Here is a 13,370-nt window from a genome sequence, read left to right as displayed (position 1 = left end):
ATCCCTATAGGCAGGGCTCGCCGAACCGCAGCGAGCCCCGCTTGCCAGCCACGCTGTCCAGTGATCTGCACATGCGCAGCTCGCCCGAACCCGGCTCTTCCGGGTTACAATCAACTCACCCCAGGGGAGTAGACTGTATTATTTGTCGAGCCCTGCCAATAGGCATGTTAACGTCTATCTGTTTACACCATTAACTGATACGCCTGGGCTTATCAGTCAATATACACATACACACACACACACACACACACACACACACACACACACACACAAAACGCCTTTATATCAGAGGCACCAAGGGTGAGGGGAAGATGGGAGCCAGTGAGGAGCAAGCTTTTAAGCTCCCATAGAGGCAGCAACGCAGAGAGGCAGGCAGGAACCAGAGTTCAGAGGAGCCAGCTTAAAAACTTTCCACAGAGGCAGCAGTGCAGGTGGGGGGAAGAGCAGGCAGAAACTGGTACGCATGGTACCTCTCCTCCCCCTGCATTGCCATCCACAGAGGTAGTTGGGGGGTAGCTGGGGCCAGTGGGCACCAGCTTTCAAGCCAGCCCCACTGCACATTCTGGTTCCTACAGAGCTGCCTGCCCCCAAATTGCTGCCTCGCTATCAGAGGTAGCAGTGGGGGAGCAGGTGGGAGCTAGTGCTTATAAGCCAGCTCTTCTCAAGCACCAGCTCCAGCTTGCCCTCCACCCCACATGTAAACTAGCTATGTTAGATAGTATGTAATTGAATAGTCATGTAACCGCATGTAAGGCAGAGGCAGCAGCGCCAACAGAGGCTGCACCAGCATCCCGTGGAACACAGCTCCACCCAGTCTGTCCCGCAACCCGCGCTGCTGCCTCTATCCTGTCCGGTCTATGTGCATGTCAGGCTGCTGAGAAACAGAAACAAAAGACTCAGCTTTCAAGAAGCAAGAGTTGGTTGTTAGGCTGGACAGATCATTAGTTCATTTTTATGAGACTATACGTGTAGATATAGCATATTTGTGATAAGATTTCATTGTAACATTTTTTTAAATAAGAAATGTAGCATTTCATTGATAATTAAAAAAATAAAAACAATTTAAATTAAAAAATCCAATTTTTAAATCTCTCTCTATAAAAAATGTTTCAGTGAAGTGACAGAATGCTATGTCAACAGGCGAGGTTGGGGGCGGGCAAGAGGGAGATTTTCCCTAGTGATGCTGCAATGCCGGGGAATAAGGAAGCGAGGCGGTCCTTCGCTCAATTTGGGAAGGAGCCCTGGCTGGAGCAAGTTGCATCCCGCTGCTGGGGGAGCCAAGGGAGCTCAGAGCACTACAGAGAGGAGAGGAAAGCCCAGCTTGGCCGCAGACCACACACTGTGGAAAAGCCCTGGGTGCAGGGCAGCAGCCGTACCACAAAGGGCTCTTTGTGTACTGTCTGTCTCCCTTGCAGGCAAAGTCAAAGCGGAGGGAGCCCTGTGGGCAATGACAGAGGACATGGCAAGCTCCCCGCTCACCCTACTGTTGGCTTCCTTGCTCTTGCCCCTCCACCCACCCCCTTACACATGAGCTCAGCCTCCCCTGCTCCCACATGAGGGAGCCCATGCTGGCACTCCAGCCTCGCCTCCCCACAAGCTGAGACGCTGTACTTCCATCCCCCTCACTCACCACCCTGCCAAGCAGCAGGAAAAGCCTCCTTTAAGCATGTCTCTGTGCCGCTGTTCCCTTCCTCCTCTCTCGGCTGGAGGAAGAGGCAGCGCGCAGGGAGCCTCGGGGGTCTCCCCAACCCCTGCAGGAAGCTGGCACTGGCACTTCAACCTAATGGGGCAGGGCAAGGCTGGAGTGCCAGTGCCAGCTTCCTGCAAGAGGCAGGGGAAGAAAGCCCCAAGGCTCTTCATATGCTGCTGCTTCCATTCCCCCCCCGGGGGAACAGCAGCGCAAGGACGTGCAAGGCTTAGCCCACTGCTTGGCAGGGCAGTGAGGGGGTGGGGTCTCAGCTTGGAGAGGGGGCAAGGCTCAAATGCCAGTGCAGCCCCAACCCACTCACTCAACACCCTGCATGACCCCACACCCTTCTCACTCATCCCCTCCACTGAGAGCTACAAGCCAGGCCCTTCATTCATCCACACCACTGAGACCCTTCAGCCCCAACCCACTCACTCATACCCCCCAAACCGAGACCCGCACCCCCAGCCCCTTCACATACCCCCCTCCACCAAGACCCTGAACCCCCATCTGACTTACTCACCCCTGCCATTAAGATGCCTACCTCAGCATGCTCCTGCACCCTCCCCTGCTCTTGCACCCTTTCCCCCAGCCAGATGCCTACCCCCGGGGAGGAGGGGAGGGCCTGAAAAGCATAGCTTTCATGCTCTCTGGCTGTGAAAGCCTCTGGGGGAGGGTGTTGGCAGGCATAGTGGCCAGGGGGCACAGGGCCCAAGCTTTTTAAAATAATTTATTTTTATCTACCTTGCTGATGAATTAAACATAAGCACCCTAAATAAATAATACAGATACATTTTAAACAACTATTTATTTGCCACCACCATACCATCACCTATTCCTTTTTATTAATAAAGGCCAAGGCAAAGTGCAAGTAAATATGTTTTGTAATGTACCAAGTCTGAAGCAAACTGTTGAATGGTGTGGAGGTCTAGTGATGCAAGTTCTCTGAACACACCCTGCTGCTGGCCATAGGAACTCTCTGACAGGAATCTATAGTGAGAATGGAACTTGCCAATAAGAACTCCGAGAACACACAGAGGCAAACCATGAGTACCATCTACCCAGGTATTTACAGCGTAGAAATAGTAAGTACAGTATAATTAAGTACCATACAAGGCACTTGGAGACCCCTGACATATTCTGTTTACATTCATCCCATTCCAGTTCTACCTTACACGAAGCAGGAGGTTTCCAGTGTAGTTCCAAATACAGCACACTGTAATATTCTCATTACAAGGGCATGTATCCAAGTACCAAGACATACAGAGAAACTGTCTCTGCTTCCTGAGTAGCCATGGGTGGAAAATGACACATTATGATATTCTCGTCTGATGGCCAAGAACAGCAACGGACTGAGAGTAACCCATAGACTGAATCACATTGACAAGTGCAGGACAAACACTTCAAACAGAAGACACACTCAGCCCCCACTCACTTCTCTAACTTTTCCATGTACCTAGGAGCACAGCCTCCAACATATCCAGGATGACCCTTAGCCTTCTCTCTCATGTACTTCCCCAGTGCTCTCAGCAGAGCGCTACTGAAACTGTAGTATCCAAATTAAATCAGAATGAATTATAAAGCCTAAGTGTCATCCATCGTCGTCAATCCTACAGTCACTACCAGTTGAAACATGCACATCAATAAGATGGAACCATGCACAAGACAAACTCCTGAAGGGAAGAATAAGCACCTATTAGCCTTTGAAGCCACATATTCACTCTACTGATACCATTACTGGACATAGCCAAGTGAGTTATAAGATCAAGAACACATATTCCTGCGCATCCAGAAATATAATTTATGCTATCATGTGCCGAAAGTGTCCGTCTGCTATGTACATTGGACAAATGTCTCAGACACTTCGCCAAAGGATCAATGCCCACAAAACAGATATCAGACGGGATCACAAAGAAAAAACAGTTTCTTACCATTTCAACCAGAAAGGACATTGTCTCAATGACTTGATTACCTGCATCCTGCTTCAAAGGCCCTTTAAGACTACACTTGAAAGAGAATTCTCTGAACTGTCATTCATGCTTAAATTCAACACTTTACACTTAAGTTTGAATGAAGACTCTAATTATCTTACCCATTACAAAGACAGCTTCCCCAATTATCACCTCTAATATCATTAGCTCACAGACATCTACCTTCCCCTCTCCCCCATCTGCTCTGAAATTTGATTTGTCCTTTTCATATGTGTTCATTTTTTTTAATTGTATCCTTTGGTATATATGGTTGTGACAATTTTCTTCCACTATCTGATCTGAGGAAGTGGGTCAGGCCCACAAAAGCTCATCACCTAATAAACCATCTTGTTAGTCTCTAAAGTGCTACATAGTCCTGTTTTTTTATTTCAGCTACACCAGACTAACATGGCTACATTTCTATCAAAAGAATATACTGAGTTAACTTTCCATTCATTCCCAAAAGCTTAGCAGAAAAGTCAACAAAATGTGGTGGTCAATAGTATCCAGGACTATTTACAATTGAAACAAGACTAGCATGGATGTTTTGCTTATGCCCATACTATCATTTTGCAATAGCCATGACATGCTCAATCTCCAGCAAATGCCTAAAATCAAGACTCAGAGGGAACCCCACATTTGAAGTTAAAGCAACAAAAGTAGGAATGTAAGTGACTAGTTGACTACCTGTACCCAAAAAGCATGTGCTCACTGGGTAACTGAGTAGTGACTTGACTAGTTGCATTCCCCTCCTCCCCTCACCCTTTGCTGCCTCTATCAGAGGGAAGAGAGCAGGAGTCAATGCCGGGGGGGAAGCCATCTTAAAGGCCAGTTCCCCCCAGAACTGTCTCCGCAGAAGGGGCAGAGCCTAAGCCAGGAATCAGCACCCCAGCCAGCTCGCACCCCAGCCCCGCCTGCTGCCCCTCTGTTTTCCAAAGGTATTCAGAGGCTGGCACACAGGTCTTAATACATTTGAAAAGCTGAAGTGCAGTGTCTGGGACCCACCAAGAGTGGAGACAGCTAATTCCCGGCTCGCACTTGGTGTTGCCGCTCCTCCTCCCCCTGTTGCGCCTCTGCCTTTTAAATGTATTAAAAGCCTAAAGACAGATCCAAAATGGGGTTAGCTCCCGAAGCAGGAAGCTAACCCCACTGCAGTTCTGCAGTTTCCCCCCATATCAAGTAGTTGATGGAAATTCCATCAACTACTCAATTAGCTGATTTAACATAATTTAACATCGCTAAACAAAAACAGCCTGTTACTACTTATGCAGCTATGCTACACATGTGTGTCTCTAACAAGAGGTCATCTGAATACTTTCATACAAGTTTAATTTATTTTAAATCGTTCTTAATAGCATGACTATTGTTAATGGGAAGTAAAATTAGTTTTTATCATCTTATAAAGATGAACTTAGATTTGTGTCTAGACTAGTGAACTTTCATATCTATTTTGCAAGATCTTGTTAAACACTTTCTATGATTATAGAACATTTTCTAAAGGAAATCTACATAGTAATTATTTTAATTATTTCCTTTCCATGTCAGTTACTTATGACTCATTGAAGGTAAAAATGGAAGCACAGAAAGAAGAACCAACGTGTGATCAGACTTCAAAATCATTCCTAAGCAACAGCTCCCAACCATGGTGCTGTATTTCACACTGAGCATACCTCTGTTATAACCCCTGGTTGTGGCAAGTCTCATTTCATTCTATTGTCAACAAGATGAAACTGACAATCTGTAATTTCAGATTTGACACGTGAACTCAATCTTAGTAAAACCATTATATTGATTCACCAATACCAGCACCTCATTTAAAAAAATAATATATATGGTTACTTTTACCTCTGAGATATGCTATGCAGTTCAGGGCAGGATTGTCACTTGCAGAATACAAAGTTTAGAACCTGAGAAAAACTGTCATTGATTACAATGAGAATCCAAACCTTGGAAACACAGAGTCTATGAATCAAAAGCGTATTTTAATATTATCTACTTTCCAGTTTTCAGATTTTTAAATGTTTAAGTGCCATTCTTTGTATATAGAAATTATATTTTTAATTAAGGTTTTGTCTGCTAAAATGATGCATTTACTTATTCTATTATCCTAAGCTTCTCTTGAAGGTACTGATCCATTTTTTAAAAATATCACTGACAGAAGACTGCTACAGACTGCAGTGCACAGACAGCAAAAAAGTTAACAGCACTGCAGGGGCAAGGGCACTTGGAGCAGATTGTCTCTGTGCAAGATAGGTGACTTGACAGAAAAAATTAAAAGTGTAACATATTAGGGCTGAGCATCCATAAAGCATGCCAGGACCAAGCAAATACACTTCTTGGCCTGAAGAGTTTATGACCTAAATTCAGACATGGGACTCAAGGAAGACCACAACAAATAAAACAGGACAGGAACAAAAGTTACAAGAATACGGCCAGGTAGCTAAATTGTGAAGCATCTTTGCATCCTGATAAAAAGTGTTAAGATTGTAATTATTTGCTTCCCATAAGCAACAAAACAGAGAAGTGTAGTACCCACACAACCAACAATTTGTTTCAATAGTGCTCTGAAACCACAGAGGCCACCAAGTCGCTCAGGAGGCTGCAGCAGGCAATGCTCCCAAAGAAGAGAAAAGAAGGGAGTATGGATGTGAAGGACTAGTTGACTATCCGATAAGAAAATGCTTATCAGATAGTCGACATGATATTCGATTAGTCACTTTGCCCTGCCGCCACTTCCTGCCTCTATCAAAAGGAGGCAGTAAGGGAGGAGAAGAGAAAGTGGTGTATCAAGGTGGCGAATTGGCCCCGATGTCATCGGGGGAATCCCCAGCTGGCCCCAAGCTGCATGTGGTATTTCAAAGCAGCAGTATCGCATGGAGCCCGGGGGTCAGCTGAGGAGGCCCCAGACGATCCTGGGCTCCATGCGGCTATACCACTTTGAAACGCCATGCTCCCTGACTCCCAGGATCAGCTGGGGACTCAGACTCCCCCACGACTCCCCAGGCTCCATGCAACGCTGCCACTTTGAAACGCTCCGGAGACCAGGGGGACTGCTTGAGTCCCCTGCTGGTCCCGTGCTCCCTGTGGCGCTTTCGCCTTTGATGTGCAGCAACAGCCCCTGGGGGCAGACGCTACGCCCCAAAGGCGGCGCTGCCGGCTCGGCTCCCCAAATCACTGGGGCGAACTGCATCGAGTATTCGATGAGCCACTTCTCGGAAATGCTACATCCCTGGAAGGGAGCTGGGAGGGGCAGGAAGCAGCATGGCCAGGCTGCTCCTGAGAGCGTCCGTGGTGGGGAGTGGGGAATGGGCACTGGGGGAGCGTGGGGGAGGGGAATTACCAACCCCCCCCCGCGAGCCACTGCTGGGGGAAGGGAATTACCGACCCCCCCACCCTGCGAGCCACTGCTGGGGGAAGGGAATTACCGACCCCCCCATCCCGCGAGCCACTGCTGGGGAAAGGGAATTACCGACCCCCCCCTCCACCCCGCGAGCCACTGCTGGGGGAAGGGAATTACCGACCCCCCCCTCCACCCCGCGAGCCACTGCTGGGGGAAGGGAATTACCGACCCCCCCCTCCACCCCGCGAGCCACTGCTGGGGGAAGGGAATTACCGACCCCCCCCTCCACCCCACGAGCCACTGCTGGGGGAAGGGAATTACCGACCCCCCCCTCCACCCCACGAGCCACTGCTGGGGGAAGGGAATTACCGACCCCCCCACCCCGCGAGCCACTGCTGGGGGAAGGGAATTACCGACCCCCCCACCCCGCGAGCCACTGCTGGGGGAGGGGAATTACCGACCCCCCCACCCCGCGAGCCACTGCTGGGGGAGGGGAATTACCGACCCCCCCACCCCGCGAGCCACTGCTGGGGGAGGGGAATTACCGACCCCCCCACCCCGCGAGCCACTGCTGGGGGAGGGGAATTAAAGACCCCCCACCCCGCGAGCCACTGCTGGGGGAGGGGAATTACCGACCCCCCCACCCCGCGAGCCACTGCTGGGGGAGGGGAATTACCGACCCCCCCCACCCCGCGAGCCACTGCTGGGGGAGGGGAATTACCGACCCCCCCACCCCGCGAGCCACTGCTGGGGGAGGGGAATTACCGACCCCCCCACCCCGCGAGCCACTGCTGGGGGAGGGGAATTACCGACCCCCCCACCCACGAGCCACTGCTGGGGGAGGGGAATTACCGACCCCCCCACCCACGAGCCACTGCTGGGGAGGGGCCGGGCGGGCGCCGGGGGACTGCGTTGGGGACAGGCGGGGGGGGGGGGGGGGGCAGCGCACGCGGCCTAGCAGCGCCGGAGGCGGGAGGCGCCTGCGGGGAGCCCCGGGCGCTGCCCGGCCGGTGTCCCTGCGCGGGGGGCGGGGCGGCGGGACTCACATCTGGCTGACCAGCTTCTGCCGGAAGTTCGCGCTGCGCCAGTCGCTCTCCTGCCCGGGCCCGTCCATCGCCGCCGCGCAGCCCTGCGCCACTGACGACGGGCCGCCACAGGTTAACCCGGAAGTGACATCGACTTCCGGCGCGGCGGGCGCGCCGCGGCGCTGAAAAGCGAAATCTCCGCCGGCCTCGCTCTCGCCAAAGGCGCTTTCCCCCTCCCGCAATGCATGTTGGGAAACGTAGTCCCGCTGTTGCCATAGTCACAGCGGGGGGAGGAGGGCCCGATGCATGATGGGAGATGTAGTTCTGATGCCAGCTACATGGTTTGTGAGTCTGCGCAGTGCTCCCAGACCACGTGCTTGCTGTGTTTTTGCAGAGGCACTGGTGTGGGCAGCGCTGCTCGGAGCCAGCGAGCGGCGCAGGGAACTGGCCTCCTAAAAGGTCCCAGAACTAGAGGCTTCGTTTACAAAAACAGACTCTTCTGTCTTGCACCTTCCTTTGCTTTTAGTCAGTGTGCTTAACCAAGGCAGGAGTAGTGTCACAAAAGTCACTAGAACTAAGCACATGCTTAAAGTTAAGCACAGGGTCAGAGTTTTAGTTCCAATTAGCACCGTTCATTTAGCATAAGTGTAACCCACACACCTAGGCTATACACTGGCGGCTTCTTGCGTGAGAAATATGCAAATGAGGCTACCCGTGGAATATCGCCGGGCCTCATTTGCATACCTAATGAGCCACCATTTTTGCAGAAGAGGCTTTTGCGCCAGAAGGGGCTGTCTATACAGGAACAGGATACTAAACTCCGAGAGGCTCTGGGAGACAGACCCATAGTCTCCTATAGACAACCACCTAACCTCAGGATGATTCTTACCAACAACCACAGGACATACCACACTAATACCAACCCTGGTACCTTCCCTTGCAACAAACCCCGTTGCCAGCTTTGTCCACATATTCACTCTGCTGATACCATTATTGGACCTAACCAAGTGAGTTATAAGATCAAGAACACATATTCCTGCACATCCAGAAATATAATGTATGCTATAATGTGCCGAAAGTGTCCGTCTGCTATGTACATTGGACAAACGTCTCAGACACTTTGCCAAAGGATCAATGCCCACAAAACAGATATTAGACAGGATCACAAAGAAAAAACAGTTTCTTGCCATTTCAACCAGAAAGGACATTGTCCCAACGACTTGATTACCTGCATCCTGCTTCAAAGGCCCTTTAAGACTACACTTGAAAGAGAATCCTCTGAACTGTCATTCATGCTTAAATTCAACACTTTATGCCTGAGTTTGAATAAAGACTCTAATTATCTTACCCATTACAAAGATAGCTTCCCCAGTTATCACCTCTAATATCATTAGCTCACAGACATTTACCTCCCCCTCCCCCATCCCTCTTCTGTTCTGAAATTTGATTTGTCCTTTTCATGTCTTGATTTTTTTAATTGTATCCTTTGGTATATATAGTTGTGACAATTTTCTTCCACTGTTTGATCTGAGGAAGTGGGTCTAGTCCACGAAAGCTCATCACCTAATAAACCATATTGTTAGTTTTTAAAGTGCTACATAGTCCTGTTTTTTGTTTCAGCTACACCAGACTAACACAGCTACATTACTATCACTATAAGAGATAAGTAGCTAATAGAAAGATTCAGGGAACACAGCTGGAATGATGGGATAAGAAATTTAATTTGGTAGCCTCATTTGTGAAGACTTCAGGAGGAAGAGGTGAAAGACATAAAGGCCAGGCAAGCCAGTTACAGAAATTAAGGCTAGATGGGAACAGAGAAATTTAAAGAGAAGGAAATTCTTCAGGTTAATTTAAATTATTTCCTTCAGGTGCTTTTAACATCTATCGTCCATTTAAATTGAAAACTGAAAACGGAAAGACCCAAAGGACATTCTAACAATTCAGAAACATTCCTAGGGAGCAACAATCAACGGTATTTTTATAGTTCAGGTTCCATGTACTTTTCAAAATGAAATTCTAGTTATGCAAGTTCCAGTTGATTTAAACACAATGGCTACATCTAGACTGGCATGATTTTCCGGAAATGCTTTTAACGGAAAAGTTTTCCGTTAAAAGCATTTTCGGAAGAGAGCGTCTAGATTGGCACAGACGCTTTTCCGCAAAAGCATTTTTTGCGGAAAAGCGTCCGTGGGCAATCTAGATGCGCTTTTTCACAAAAAAGCCCCGATCGCCATTTTCGCGATTGGGGCTTTTTTGCGGAAAACAAATCTCAGCTGTCTACACTGGCCCTTTTGCGCAGAAGTTTTGCGCAAAAGGGACTTTTGCCCGAACGGGAGCAGCATAGTATTTCCGCAAAAAGCACTGATTTCTTACAGTAGAAAGTCAGTGCTTTTGCAGAAATTAAAGCAGCCAGTATAGACAGCTGGCAAGTTTTTCTGGAAAAGCGGCTGATTTTCCAGAAAAACTGGCCAGTCTAGACACAGCCAATCAGGATGAAATTTAAAGACATTTTAAAGTGTAATGAGCAACAAGCCCAGTCTCAATAGACTCCCCCACTCCCATACTCTGCCACAAAGGATATTGTTTCAAATGTTCTGAGACAAGCAGCCATACATGTTGCACCTTGATAATGTTATAAGTATGAGCATCCACATGCATATTACAAAATGGAAGCCATACAAAGCTTTCAGAGCTATAGCTGTAGGCAGATAGCATGTTAATAGATTTGTAATTATAATACATAAAAATATGAAAAAGGAAACGAAAATACATTCCCTGGCAGGCAAGTTGGAAGTAAAGAGTGATAATCTGGTAATGGGATTTTTCTGACGCAAATAAGACACTGTAGAATTAATCTTTGAGGAAGCAGAGGGGGAAAATGTCACACTTAAAAGCATATTTCATAAGGAAAATGTCAACCAAATTGCTCTGACTTTGCTGGTCATTCACTTAAAAGCAACAGCAGCATATTTAGGAGTAAGGCACCTGTGGATAGGACCAGTCACTGTAGAAACTTCGAACAATAGAATTATAGGTAATGGGTGAGGTTTTGACAAGAAATTAAGGGATTTGTGCATAGCTTCCTTAGTCTCCTTTGAAAATCACAGAGAATATCTAATGTCCCAATTCTTCATACACACATGCTTATTGTTACACATGCAAATTAGTCACACTGAGCTTAATGTGTTTTCATGCCTGTGGTTTTAGATTATTAAAACTGAAAGACATTAGAAAGAAAACCTATATTTTTTTTTCTTTGTGCATAGGACACCATTGTCTGCATTGTCATTTTCACTGTTTCCATTCCCCAGTAAGCATGTCAGTCAGTTTTTCCTTTGCTAGAGACTCAAGGGGTCAGGAAACAACATCATGATTCCAAAAATGGGAGAAGAGAGGGACAAAGTAAATGGTTGGCAAAGTCAGAGAACAGAGGAAGTTGTGAGAGAAAAAGTGAAGCAAAGATATCTGTTTGGGAACATTCTGCAGGGCTTTATGTGGATTATGTAGGTGAAGCAGACAAAGAACTTTAATAGGATGCTGTAAAAAGAACAGATTTCAAAAGATGTAACTAGTAGTGTTATGTCTAACAGAGTAGAAATAGAAATCCAGACAGGAGATGATTACATTAAGACTAGCATGACTCAAGCAATGCATTCACACAAGTATTCATGCATGCTGAATTAACATGCAATTAAATTATTTTAATTTAATACACACCAGCAAGTGAATTATTCCATACGTATTAACTAGCAAGTCAGTATGCTTTACGAACTGTGTGTACTCAGGTCATTTTAATCCATTGGCACAAACTAAAATTAATGTGTAATAAGCCTCTGCTGCAGAGAAGCTCTTAAATATGTAGATCACCTCAGTCCCAATAAATCTACTCTAATAACTGCATGTTAATAAAGTGCATGGCTGCTTATTTCAGGATGTTCTGAAATAAGCAGCCAAGCACTGTGAAAATATGGTGGGTTTCCAGAGTCAATGGACAGATAGTTTCGTCATGGGGAGATTTCTGTGACTCTCTGCACCCCCTCTTTACAAATCAGTTACGGGCACTCTTCTCTTCTGGGGGGGGAGAAGGGGCTGTGGGGCTGGCAGGCAGGCGCCTTTGCACCGCACCGCCCTTGGTGTGGGGACTGCCACCCACAAGTCTCTGCTCCGCTGGCTGGCAGCCCGCTGCGGGCGAAGAGCCTGGGTGCATGGGGTCTATTTGAAAACCATGGGAAGGTGGGCAGGCGAAGCCCGCCCACGTTCTAAAAGCCCCTCCCCAGCCTTACAGGAGGGACAACTGGACCCATGTCCAACTGATTACAGGGGACAACTGATGACGAAAGGATCAAGGGGTGCGGGTCACAGATTCAAACTAAGGGAACCAAATGGGGACATTGAGCAGAGAACTCCGGACAGCGCCCACTACTCCTCAAAGCTATCGAGGGAGCCAGTGGACGCCGCCCAAAGGAACTCTGCCCGGATACGTGACACAAGGGAGGAACGGAAATAGGCCCCACAGTCGCAGAGAACCCCCACGTCTAACATCTTACTCCTGGTATTATATATAGCGGCTTTTGCTAGGGCCAGGAGGAGGTTGACGAGGAGGTCTCGCAACTTTGTGGGGCCACGGATAGGGTGTGCATAAATGAAAAGGTGAGGGGAAAAGTGCAGCCAGAACCTCCATCAGAGGTTCTGGAGGAGCCGGAACAGGGGCTGCAGCCTGGCGCATTTGAGATATGTGTGCACCAGGTTTTCCCTCACGCCGCAGAAAGGGCAGGTGTCTGGGATGGGGGTGAACCGCGCCAAGTACACGCCCGGGCTCACGGCTCCGTGAAGAAGCCGCCAACTGATGTCTCCGATGGGCCGCGGGATTAAGGTAGAATACACACTGGCCCATCGGGATCCCCCACCCTCAACGGATCTTAGATAGTCCTGCCACTTGGTATCGGGGCGGGACACGAGGGTGGGGAAATGCAGAGTGTGCAGCACGAATGTGTACAGCTGTTCCCTAGGCGCGGTCCGAAAACAGACCGGCTACAGATTTTGCAGCCGGCTGGGAGTCCAGGGGTGGAGATGCTGGGGGGGGGGGGGGGGCGCGGAACAGGGGCCCAATAAAAGGGGCGGAGGCTTTGCAGGAGGGACGGGGCATACCCTCTCGCAGGGACCGCTGCAGAAGGTTGAGAGCGGGCCGCCACAAAGCCGCCTCCACCTCCTGGAGTATGCGCAGGGGGGGTTCAGAGGGTGGAAAGCCCCATGCACCGAGCGAGCACTCAGGGCTCCACCCCGTCCCCCCTGTCGTAGTCCAGGAGGTCTCTGACCATGGTGGTTTCTGCCAGGCTCAGTCTCCG

At 48.8% G+C, this 13,370-nt stretch overlaps 1 protein-coding gene across 5 annotated transcripts in view; it reads right to left on the bottom strand.

Moving 5' to 3' along the window:
- Positions 1-8,204, bottom strand: part of MED15 (mediator complex subunit 15) — a 40,676-nt gene extending 32,472 nt beyond the window's left edge. For 4 of the 5 annotated variants that reach the window (XM_075897963.1, XM_075897964.1, XM_075897967.1 and 1 more), the window contains exon 1: positions 8,044-8,204. In XM_075897963.1, coding sequence (XP_075754078.1) covers positions 8,044-8,111 — 68 coding nt within the window. In that variant the 5' untranslated portion in view covers positions 8,112-8,204. The remainder of the gene's footprint in view (positions 1-8,043) is intronic. The other variant, XM_075897965.1, reaches the window with a different exon arrangement.
- Between the last annotated feature and the right edge of the window lie 5,166 nt (positions 8,205-13,370).

The sequence above is a fragment of the Pelodiscus sinensis genome, chromosome 15 (genome assembly GCF_049634645.1).
Source record: "Pelodiscus sinensis isolate JC-2024 chromosome 15, ASM4963464v1, whole genome shotgun sequence".
Lineage (NCBI taxonomy): Eukaryota > Metazoa > Chordata > Testudines > Trionychidae > Pelodiscus > Pelodiscus sinensis.
This window is presented reverse-complemented; position numbering and strand designations above follow the sequence as displayed.